This window comes from Parasteatoda tepidariorum, chromosome 3, assembly GCF_043381705.1.
Source record: "Parasteatoda tepidariorum isolate YZ-2023 chromosome 3, CAS_Ptep_4.0, whole genome shotgun sequence".
Taxonomy (NCBI): Eukaryota; Metazoa; Arthropoda; class Arachnida; order Araneae; family Theridiidae; genus Parasteatoda; species Parasteatoda tepidariorum.
This window is the reverse complement of record NC_092206.1, coordinates 10,512,486-10,525,750: the sequence shown is the minus strand read 5'-3', so window position 1 is coordinate 10,525,750 and position 13,265 is coordinate 10,512,486. Positions and strand designations below refer to the sequence as shown.

Genomic DNA, 13,265 nt, shown 5'->3' with positions numbered 1-13,265 from the left:
TAATATTGATAAATTTGAACATAACATGCTTGAATGTACATGACAGAACTTGCTCTTCAGTTTCTGTCAAAATCACCTGATGTCCTATAAAATATATATTTATGTGTTAAATCGTTTGATTAATTCATTAGAAGAATCTTTGTAGAAGGAAAATAATAGTTTACTAGCACGTTTCATGTGTTTCTTGTGAATTTTATTAGAGACAGTATTTCTGTGGATTTTGTACTTCCAAGAAACTTCTGCAATCGACATACCTCCAGCAACTGCTTGCAAACATTGTTGCAGCTTTTCTAAAGTGTAATCACGGTAGTTTCTCGTTCCAGGTATTTTTTTATAACGTCTGACAATTTTTCTGTCGAAAAAAAAAACGAATGAAACTTTGCACAAAGTTGCTCCACTGTGCATTTTTTTTTCATTTTCCGTTTATTTGTTATTAATTTTCAAATTTTTTAACGCAAACATGATATAATTGTTTATTAATACATAAATAAAAAATTTTCACTTACGACAATTGCTTTATCAACGTCTTTACATTTCACAGCTAAAGTTTCCACGTACACTTTTCGACGTCCGACGTTCTCGGAAAGTTGTTGGCATTGGATAAGCAAAAAACACTCTGAGATTGTCTTAAAACTCGAAAAAATGTTCGTAGTAATAGAGGAGACTTCTGTCTTCCAATTCCACACATTTTTAACTTGGAATTTTAAATCATTCTGGAAAAATTTCCCGTTCATGTAAGTTCATTTGAATTCGCTACTCTCTTTATAGATTTCATTTCATGTTTTATTCTGTTTTTTCCTAATATTTTATTTTCTGTTTTCAAGTGATGTTTTTATTTATTGTGTTCTATTTTATTTGTGTTTTTTTTGTAAAATGTTTTGAGTGCTCCTCACACTATTGTATTGATATATTTTGTTTTGGCTATATTGATACAATATTAGAAAGCACTCCTTTTCGCGGATATAATCGTGTGAGGTGATGAAAATATATCTTTCATTTCGCAGATTTTTATTAATTATTTTTCCTTTTTTTCGGAAATTTTTTTTCTTTCCAGTTTCTTGTTATTTTTATTACTATTTTTCTCCCCCCTTTTTTTTTTTCATTGTTCTGTAATTTTTCCTTGTTCTCTCCACATTTTGAACTTATGTTTTTATGATTGCTTGCAATTTAACATAATTTAGACGTCATAATGGTAAAAAATATTTTTAATTATCTAAAAAATAGATGTCAATGCTTTTCATTACATGCACTTCATAGAATGAATTGGCGAGTTTGTTAAACTATAAAAAAATTTTATTTGGAAAAAAATTGAATTTAAATTTATGCAACGAGCACACGTAAATCTTTATATTTAAGTCGTTTCGTTTGTATTTAAAAAAAAAATTAAAAGATGCAGAAAATATTTCCTCTAAAAAGTATTCGATCCGCTCAGTACCACAGGTATTTAAAAGTTGCACAGAAAGTTAAGATGAAAATATTTATTCCACTCTGAACTACATTAGCATCATTTTAAGCTGAAATACTCGTTATTTTAACTAATTTCTAAACCAACCTATGCTCGCTTAATTTCTAATACAACTTATGCTCGCTGTATTTCTAATCCAACCTGTGCTCGCTTAATTTCTATATACATTCATGTCTGCATTAAAATAATCATATCGTGAATGATATTATAATTTATAAACTAATTATGAGAAAGGTAAATGAGAAGGTTGTTTCTATGAGAAAGGTGTTTCATAAAATTTTATTCCAAAAATAATTGTAAAAAACTTCAAATAGTAAATAAACTCTACGGCTAGGACTCAAAAATGTTATATGTCCAGTAAAAATTATAACTTTTTTGTTTTTAGCAGCGTCGTAATAATTTTTATCTGGGGTCATTCCACGACCTCCGTGCGTATTAAAGGTCGTTTAGGAGGCACCCGTCAGCCCAGGTAAAACATCAGGTATGCAGTCAGATATTTATCTAACTCACATAGATGCAATCTAGAAGAAATGAAATTCATTTGACTGTACTCTTAATGTACCATATCTTACAGTCCCTTTCCAAATTATTCGACGCACTATAAGATTCTTTGCAAATTCTTAATTATCACGTGATACTATACAGCTGTATTGTTTTTCGCGACTGAAACCGGTTTGCGCTTGTTGACGTTAGTGTATCAAATGGTTAGCATTGTAATGCAATACGTTAAAAATAAATACAAATAGGAAGTAGTATATAAAAAAAATCTCCTGGATAAAAACGCATTACGTGTATGTTTAAATATAAAAGTATTGCTTATAAACTCGTGCAACACATGTCATTATTAAAACACTACAGTGCGTCTAATAATTTAGTCTAATTTTTACAATATCTATCTATTATATATAATTCTCTTACGTGGCTCCCAAATTTTGGCTGTATTTCTTTCCTGCCGGTGGCAACGTTTGCTTTGTTTTGAAAACTTCAAAGCATTCTGCCTTTTAATGATGTGTTTCTGATATAATATATATAATTCTCTTACGTGGCTCCCAAATTTTGGCTGAAGTACTTTGTACAACTAAATAAGATTCTTTTCACAACACTTAAATATTTACTTTATTTTCTTCACCATATTTTATTGAANAAAGGAAAAAAAATTTTTTTTAAATATAAATATTTAAACAATTTTTGTGCAAAATTTTTCTGCACATGCATTTGAATATAAATTTCTGAGATTTTAAATCTGTTATTTTACCTTAATTTTAATAAAAAAATATTTTAAAACCTGCTGATCACCTATAATATAATTAAATTTCATGGCAACTGTTGGTAGTTTTGTAGTTTATATATTTTCTTGGCAAACTTAAGTTTTTGACGGGTTTTTGACGGTTTAAACCAGTATTATACTCTTGCCATGTCAAAAACCCAACCCTGACCATATCATACAGTCCCTTTCCAAATTATTAGACACACTGTAAGATTCTTTACAAACTCTTAATTAGCAGGTGATACTATACAGCTTTTTTGTCTTTACGCGGTTTACACTTGTTAATGTTCGTGTATTAATTGGTTAACATTGTAATGCAATACATAAAAAACAAATACAAATAGGAAGTATATAAAAAAATCTCCTGGATAAAAACGAATTACATGTATGTTAAACATAAAAGTATTGCCTATAAACTAGTGCAAAACATGTCATTATTAAAACACTACAGTGCGTCTAATAGTTTGGTCTAATTTTTACAATATACTAATATAATACCTGACATAATAAATATTCTATACTTATATAATATATCGTCTGATTTGTCCAATTGTCTTATTTATATTATAGATCGTCTAATTTAACCAATTGATACACGAACGTAAACAAGTGCAAACCGGTTTCAGTCACATAAAAACAATAAAGCTGTATAGTATCACCAGATAATTAAGATTTTACATAGAATCTTATAGTGCGTTTAANTGATATAATAAATATTCTATATTTATATAATATATCGTCTGATTTGTCCTATCGTCTGATTTATATTATATATCGTCTCGTTTAATCAATTGATACGCTAACGAAAACAAGTGCAAACCGGTTTCAGTCGCGTAAAAACAATAAAGCTGTATAGTATCACCAGACAATTTAGATTTTACATAGACTCTTATTGTGCGTCTAACAATTTGGCCGGTGACTGTATATTTTTGATAAAAATATTGCGTGGGGTAGTTACAATAAACTATACACTTAAAATTTAGTTATTTTAAATTTCCAAACAAAAACCTTCAACAGCAAAGTCTGCAGGCAAATAAAAATACGGCCATAACTTTATCTAATCATATTCTAACATTCTAAAGAAAAAAAGAACTAAATTTTATAAAACCGAACTCCTTTAATAAGATCATAAAATATGAAGTCGTATTTTACACTTGTTAAGTATTTAAAAGGTCTTTGAGAAAATACACTTTTGAAGGAGTTTCGTTCCCTGTTATGAAAGAATCTTTCAGAAAACTTCTTCCTTATTATACCGGAGGAGAAAAGGAGAGCATTTTTAAAGCTCATTACCGTTACAGTATCGCGAGGAAACATTTTGAAACGTTAGCGAAAGGATGGTTTTATCGCCACATGATTTTTATCGCCAAATTCGACTGCACACACATAAACCAGCATTTTATGCATTTCTCGAAGCGAAGAATAGAAGCCATTGCTGAGCTTTTGAAGGAAGCGCCTTTTTGTTCGAATGAAAGAAATTCTAGTGGATGAAAAAAAAGTCAAGCTTATTGCATTTTCCACTTCCATTTGCAAAAAAAAAAAAAAAAAATCTTAAAAGTCACATTCTGGAGAAAGAGAATTGCACTTCTTTTAAGGAATGAATTCAATTAATGATGTTGTTAAACAATTCATAAAAAAAATGTCAAATTAAGTAACAATTTAATTACTTACTTTCGATATAATTACGATCCATTGAGATACAAATTGATGGGTCGAGAAGATAAATTTTTCACGTAAGAATTGTAAAGAAATTTGAGAAAGAAACTTATGTAACGTGGCATAGTTAAGACAAAAATATGTGATTTTGTTTAAACTTTGTTGCATGATTTCCTTTGGACTTTAATCGTCTACAGTGCGCAAAAAAATAAACGGACTCTTGATTTAATGATCGGATCTTCACTTTAGGACACAAGCTTACTAGTTAAAAGGGTGATCTCAAATATACTAATCAATACGTACAGACGATATTTTAAGTTACAAAATCAGACACAAATACGCACTTTTTCTGAATAAACATGTTTTTTTCCGACGGATTCGGAATTCTGACCCTCAAAATAAAGGGGCTAACAGCAATCTGGGAATTATGGTCTCAATGGTCAGGAGTCTCATCTCATGAGCTGGACTCCCATCTTCGTGTTAATCTAAGCCAGGGGTTGCCAAACTTTTTTGATCATCGACCCCTGTATAATTTTTCGAAATCTCCATCGACCCCCATAAAAGTAATTTTCCGTTAATTAAGATAAAACTCTATTAGATACTGTGTTTGTACATTTATTTTATGATTTTAAACATTTATTAAAGTAATAGTACATTGTGTAACAATAGTTTTATGAAAAATATATTAATATTGAAATTTAAATACCTTATTATTAAATAATAAGTAATTATGCATAAGTAGATATAATAAGTAAAGTAACTAAAGATTTACTGCTTCTTGATCAATAAGATGGGTGGGCCTGGTGTTTTTTTGCAAGGTTCGCTATATTGGGTTCAAAATTGGTCAATTTTAATTTTCGTCAAAATTGGTCAATTTTGTAATTTTCGTAAAAAAATACAAAGTGTGCTATAGTTTTGTCGCGGGCTGTACTAATCCATATTATTAATGCTTACCTTCTTTTTTGTGCATTGATAATTAAAATTGATATCTAAACCAAACGAATGGTTTTATCGAAACAATAACTAATTATCCAAAACTATAAAAGTTTTAATAATGACACTGCAAATATTCAACACAGTTTGCAAAGATAGCTGAAACTGCGTATGATATTTGCATTTGTAACGTCAATGCTCGTCACACGTGACATTTGGACAAGCGCACATATGCATATGACTTATAAACTGCGCTGAGTTCGTGCCACTGCGCGGTGGTACGTAAATACTTGTTTCACCCCAATAAATATACGTTTATTAATTTATGTTTTATAAAGAAACTGATATTGAGTCAATTATAAAAAAAATTCACAAATTTTACATACTTAATTAGGTATGTGTGATTTGCGTATTGAGAACTGTTTTTTTTTAAACCCACAATCGACCCTTCCGATTCGGATCGACCCCCATTCGCCCCCCTGTCTCAGATCGACCCCCGCTTTCGTTAAATAGACCCCTGGGGGTCTATATAGACCACTTTGGCGACCTCTGATCTAAGCAAAGGCATTATCCTCCGTTAAGAAAAGACCAGTGCGGTATAGGATTTACGTAATCAGCCGTGATTGCGTATAGTTCTGGTTTATTTCCTTATTAAATTTAACAAATATGCTTTCAAAGCAATAAAAAAAAAGTTTTAAAAGTCAAACATATATTTAATTCGTGCTATCTTTTACGATATATATATATATATCACAGAATTATTTTTTTAAAAAAAAGGTTATATTTTCGAAGTTTTACTGGGATTTAGTAAACTTGGAATTTACTAGGCGACATATTTCGATAAAGAATAAAAACATTCGTCCTTGAAAAAAAAGCAACTATATGATGTTGAAACAGCACTGGATTTGACTGGACCAATAAAAATGGCGCGTCTTTGCTCTTAGCAAATCAAAAGCGAAAGTTTTTTTTTTATTTTTACTTTTGCTTCGATATAGAAGAAAATCGTCTGCAAGAAACAGTATTTATTATTCTTCGCTCGATTTTTTAATGCTAATTGAAAGACGTATATCTGTTATGATTTTCCAATATCATTCTTATTATTTGTTAATTGGTTATTCATTAGGTTTTGCTTTTCTGTTCTCACACGACTTAAAAAAGCAAGCAAAAACAATGCTGTGCAACGATGTTATTTAGAGAGTTGACGATGTTGCACGGATATTTAATATTTGTTAGGATATTAAATTTTTTCTAGTGGTTTGATACAATGCTAATAATTTAATAATGTTATATTATTTAAATGGATTCAAAAACCAATACGTAAAGAATAAAAAATTAAATTAAATGGACATTAATTTTGTTTCTTGAATGGTTCCCTATGTTTATAAACACTTGTTTTTAATTTTGAAGGGGCGCATGCATGAACAATAAATTGTAAAAGCTGTATTTATTTAAAACCATGATTTAATTATTAAATTGCTTTACTCTAAACCAAATTTTAGAACATAAAAATTCCAGCGAAATATTCTTGTTTTAACTGCACATGTCTTTAAACATTTTTGTTTATAATTTTAAAGATAAAGTACTTGTCAAAGGTTAAATGATAATATGCATATTTATAAAAAATAAATTAACAAATTGATAAATTGAATGTTTTAATCTAAAAATCAGAAATTAGAGTATAAAATTTCAAAAAAAATATCCAATTTGATGAATACAATTTTCTTTTATTTTACAACCATCCCACTCATTTTTTTAACTCTAAATCTTTGAACAAACATTAGAAAAGATGTAAAAAAGAGTAATATGATATATTTTTGTTGTAAAGAGATTTAAACGGAGGAAAAGAATATTTGTGCTAAATCCTTCAAGCTCTGCAAATATGGGTTCCATCAGCAAACTTTGTAAGAAAAATGGAAGATCTGGAACTCTTTTTGCATTGAAACAAGAGATTTTGAAGAAATCTTTCACATTAAAATTTTATTTTTATCCTTATACGGAGAATACAGATTCTCGTTAAGTATGCAATCTAAAGTTTAGGGAAAAAAAGTGTTTTTTTGTACGTGCAGTGCAAACAAAATTTGATGTAAATTATTTAAACTACGTAAGCCCTTTTGTAAGGAAAACCTGTCGTTTTTTTTCAGTATTTATCTTCAAGAAAACAGTTTCACCAGTAATGAATACAAAACTTATTTATTTAAAGTTGTTTAAATACATCTGTCAATTTAAATGAAATCATATAGATATATAGGTTACTGATTATATTATTAAAATTTATTTTAATTAAATTGAATTCATAATAATAAAATTAATTCAGTACATACTTATAGTTTAAAAAAATAAACTTTACCAGTTATTCAACTTGATTAAACTTAAGAATTTATTTTAATTAAACTGAATTGATAATAAAAAATTTCATTCAGTACATACTTAAAGTTTAAAAATTAAACTTTACTAGTTTTCAACTTGATAAAACTTATTTACTTAAAGTTGTTTCAATACCTCTGTTAATTTAAATGAAATCATAGAGATATATAAGTTATTGATTATCGATATCTTTAAAATTTATACTAATTAAATTGATAATAACAAAATTGATTCAGTACACACTTATGGCTTAAAAAATAAACTTTACTAGCTATTCAACTTGATTCTACTTATTATTTAAGAAAACTGAATAAAATTCAGCATTGATGAATCTTTCTTCTTCTATTTAAATTGGTTTAGAATTTTTAACAATAGTTGAAACTTATTAATCGTAATTGTTTAGCAGCATAAGATTAATAAATTACGAATAGCTAAGTTTATATTTAAATTGATAAATATTTTGAATTTAAAATATTTAGTTTATGGGATTTAAAATATGTTTGGAACCATAATTTTTTTAATCTAAACCCTGACAGACAGCAACATGTGTTTTAACAATTGATAAAATCAAATAACCTAAGCAAATATCTTTAATTCGATTCATGGAATTAGTAAACTTATGTTATTCATTCATAAGCAAACAACCTTCAGCTGATTTTCGCTTCATATAAAAATATTATCACACATGTTTCATAAAAATATAAGATAGTTTTAGCTTGACCCAAAATTTGAACAAAATACTCGTTTTAAAAAGAATATGAAGTCACTGTTTTGAAATGAACGGTTCTGAATGGGTGCAAAATATTATTGTGGAACCATCAACTTTTTAAGCTAAACCCTGACAGACAGCAACTTGTGTTTTAACAATTGATAAGATCAAATAACCTAAGCAAATATCTTTAATTCGATTCACGGAATTAGTAATCTTATATTATTCATTCATAAGCAAACAACCTTCAGCTGATTTCCTCTTCATATAAAAATATTATCACACATGTTTCATTAAAATATAAGATAGTTTTAGCTTGACCCAAAATTGCAACAAAATACACGTTTTAAAAAGAATATGAAGTTACTGTTTTGAAATGAATGGTTCTAAATGGGGGTAAAATATTATTGTGTCGATGGAACAGCAAACGGTTATTGCAGAAGGGCTGCAGTAATAGGGGCTGTACTTAAGAATGTAGGCTGTATAAAAGACGTCGCTGTTCGACTCCAACTCGACGGAAGCACCTTTAACATCTCATCTGGAGGCTGCAAATAAGATGTTTATTTATTTATTTTTTTTTTATCTCTGAATGATTTTGGGGTATTTATATAATACCTATAGTCGTAAACAAATTAACATTAAAAAATGTTAAAAATAAAAAATAAAAAGTTGTGGTCACCTTATTACGATCACTGGTTACCCATTTGGTCAAGTGCTTTTCTCTTTGGATTGACTCCGTTAAACGACACAAGATTTTAAATCATGGGTTGCAAAAACTGTCTCCATTGATGTTTGTCGTCGGATTGGTTTTTCATATCCTGCCCATGTACGTGTTTCAAGACGTCACAAAATCCTTTTCCTTTCTCAGCATTCACATTTATAGTGAAATCACCGTCAAGTTAGCAATTATACGTTAATTATAAAAAGAATATAAAAATACTTTAAGTTATTATTATGTAAATACATTAAAAATGCCTGCTAGTGAAAATAAAAATAAAAACAGCAGCGGTCGCCATAGCAACGCATGCACTGACGACGCATGCGCACTGTTTACTATTACTCTTGAACACAGTTGAAAAGTGTGTGGACGCCATCAAATCCAAAACAAGACCCATTTTGCCTATAGATAACAATAATGTTTCATTTGTAATTTCTTAGCCAATTTCTAGTGCAAAATTGAGCGTTTTCAAAACATTTTTTGAAATAGAGGCTTAAAGTTTACTCTTAAATGAAAATTTCGTTTGTAGAAACGCTTAACTTATGATTCAACTCTAAAATCATTTAACTTTCAAACACCAAAAATTAGTTGAACATCAATCAGATCAATCAATACATATCAATTTTTTTCTTTACATTACAAAAAAATCCCAGTTTGCGCCCTCAAAATGTTTAGTTTCATTAAATAAAAACAAAAGCAGATTAAACGTCGTTATGTCTTGATAGAAAGAATAAATTTCGCTAAAAGAAATTTTTCCCATGCTTTTTAGGAAAATAAAGTTATGTCTTCAGATTTAAAGCCTATATAATGTTTCCTTTTTAAGAGATAGTGAATGATGTAGAAATATACTGCAAATTTTAACTTAATGAGTATTTTAATCGAAGCATGCGATTTCTAACTATAAGCCTTCTTTTCAGAACACTTTAAAGAGAGAATTGCTCTTTTTTTCCTTCTGTTTAATAAATAAAGTTGCAATGAATTTAATTAACAAAAATAACGGGAGCTATTACAGTAATCTCTTTTAAAGAGCATTTTAACACAATACATGTCATTTTTTCTTCTTCTCAGTTTTTCTTCCCCATCAAAACGTTTAGTTTCATTAAATAAATAAATAAATAAGAATATGGCACGAAAAATAAAGCCAACCCATTCGAAACTTTTTCATATAGATCTATTTCATTTTTCGTTATTATTATTAAACAATATAATCTTTAGTACAAAAGAAAAAAGGTTTGGGATAAAAATGAGATATCCAGTTGACTTATTCTGAATTCGAATGCTCATAAAAAGTAAATGCGAAAAGAGATAGCCGTTTTTATTATGAATTAGAATTTTTAAAAAGTTTTACTTGCCGTTTTAACCAAAATTGCTAAAAAACTAGTTTTTTAGTTAGTTTTATAGTTAATATAAATTCATTGCAACTGTATTTATTAAAAAGAAGAAAAAAAGGAAGGCTTATAGTTAGAAATCACACGCGTCGATATAAATACTCAATAGGTATTTGTAGTATATTTCTACATCATTCACTATCACTTGACATTCATCATCATCGTAGTTGGCCAGACAGCTCAAAGTGGGCCAATGCCTACCTTTGAAGATTTCCCCATAACGACTTCCGATATATCTTAGATCTCCAATTTTTTTCATTCATTGCATCTTCCATCTTATATTGATGGTTGTTATTGGTCCAACAACAACAAACATAACACGATGGTTGAAACATCCTACTAGTAAAACAACATGTTTCATCTTAATTTGATGGTTGCTGTTGGTCTAGCAATACTAAACATAACATGATGGATGAACTATTATAACAGTAAAACAATATCTTCCAGTATATTTTAATGGTTATCGTTGGTCTAACATTAATAAACAAAACTTGTTGGTAGACCATCAAAGTAGCTATACAGCATCTTTTATCATATTTTGATGGTTGTTGTTGGTCCAACAACAACAAACATAACACGATGGTTGAAACATCCTACTAGTAAAACAACATGTTTCATCTTAATTTGATGGTTGCTGTTGGTCTAACAATACTAAACGTAACATGATGGTTGAACTATTATAATAGTAAAACAATATAACCAGTATATTTTAATGGTTATTGTTGGTTCAACATTAATAAACAAAACTTGTTGGTAGACCATCAAAATAGCTATACAGAATCTTTTATCATATTTTGATGGTTGTTATTGGTCCAACAACAACAAACATAACGCGATGGTTGAAACATCCTACTAGTAAAACAACATGTTTCATCTTAATTTGATGGTTGCTGTCGGTCTAACAATACTAAACGTAACATGATGGTTGAACTATTATAATAGTAAAACAATATAACCAGTATATTTTAATGGTTATCGTTGGTCTAACATTAATAAACAAAACTTGTTGGTAGACCATCAAAATAGCTATACAGCATCTTTTATCATATTTTGATGGTTGTTGTTGGTCCGACAATCTGCCATCAAAATATGATGGTTTATATTGGTCCATCAAACATAACTGGTTGGTTTACCATCATAACACAACAAAACTAGATTGGAATTGTTGTTCGACGGTGACCATCAACAAACTTTAGACCATCAACAAACTTACTGATACTAACATACTCCATCAAAATCTTTTGATGGTACCATCACGAATTTTTCTTGAGTCCACCGAGACACCCCATCTCAACCGCGCCCTTCCTCGCTTTCCCGTTCCAGTGGGTCTAAAAATACATTAACATTATCTCTTAACATCCCCTCTTAACATTAACTCTTAACTTTATCTAGGTTTTAAATCTAAGGACATGTTTATGCATTTTCATTTTCCTCAAAACTACGGAGTAAAAATTGTTTCGAAAAAATTTTCTTCTTTCTGCCTAAACGCAAGGACGTTTAATCTGCGTTAATCTTAACAGCTTACGGCTTACCTTCGTGTTAGGAGGATAAGTTCTGGCAAAATGATATCTATAATCTTTGTTCGCAATGTCATCCTTATCTGCTGCATCTGCACATTTCTGAAAAAGAAAATAAGCAATATATTATAAACATAAAAAATATTTATAACGATAAAAAAAAATGGTAGTCACAAAACACTCTCGAACAACTTTACTTACTGCAAACTATTAGAAACTACGAAATGCAATGTGTAATTGAAGAGAAATGACTATAAGTACTTATTTACAATACAAAAACATACTACTATTTCAAGCACCCTATAGTAATATTCAGAGTTAGTTTACAATAGAATTAGTGCTCTATGGAATCAGTTTATAGCAGGGGTTTCCAACTTACATGAGGGTGGGGGCCGCTATTAAAAACACCAGTCAAATGGCGGGCCGCAACTTTATCAAAATTTTATATTGGACTCTTTTATGATTGAAACTAACATTAAATATTACTGTCAGATTTTTATCAAAATGTACAAAACAAAAGTATTGAATTACAAATTAAAATAAGAAGTAGAAGTAAATATTTAATTGCATATTAAAAAATTCTGGCTACAATAACTTTAATTGCGCACCTATGTATTAAAAAATTAATGTGCAACAGATATCAAATTGTCAAGATATATAAAACTTAAAAGTATTTAAAACCCATGTAAATTTTTTACCAAAATTGTCCGCAAAAAAAAAAATGACAACTAATATATTTTAGTTCACGGGCCACAAAAAAAGTCTTCGTGCGCCGGATGCAGTTGGTAACCACTGGTTTATAGCTTCGTTTGTTTGGCACAGCATTGGGTATGCAGGACAAAGGGCCAGCCATAAGGATTTCAAATCATTAGCCAGTAAATTAGCCAAATATCAAAAGTATTCGCCAATTTTCGATTTGTTTTGAAAAAGAATTGTTTAAAATTTGCCAATTACTGATTTGTTTAAAAAAAATCATTTTAATTTCTTTCCAGTGGGAAAAAATCATTCGCCAATACTTCCAAGATTACAATTCTATAGCATTTGGACAAGTGCGAATGTATATCGCTGTCCCTGGGTATGAGTAATTGTTGCTGATTGCGAGAAATAGCAGTTTCAGCTATATTTCATCCACATTATAGCTGCTTCAGCTACTTTCAGCTAAAATAACTTTATGGAACAAACTATTACAGATTCTTTTTGCGACGAATACAACTACACATAATGCCATAAAAGAAGGAAGAATAGCAGCTT

General features: G+C 29.2%; 1 protein-coding gene across 1 annotated transcript in view; it reads right to left on the bottom strand.

The window, feature by feature from the left end:
• LOC107454842 (receptor-type guanylate cyclase Gyc76C) overlaps positions 1 to 13,265 on the bottom strand; it is a 216,790-nt gene that overhangs the window by 90,629 nt on the left and 112,896 nt on the right. Inside the window, exon 2 of the mRNA XM_043048989.2 lies at positions 12,030 to 12,116. Within this exon, the coding sequence (XP_042904923.1) occupies positions 12,030 to 12,116 (87 nt within the window). The remainder of the gene's footprint in view (positions 1 to 12,029; positions 12,117 to 13,265) is intronic.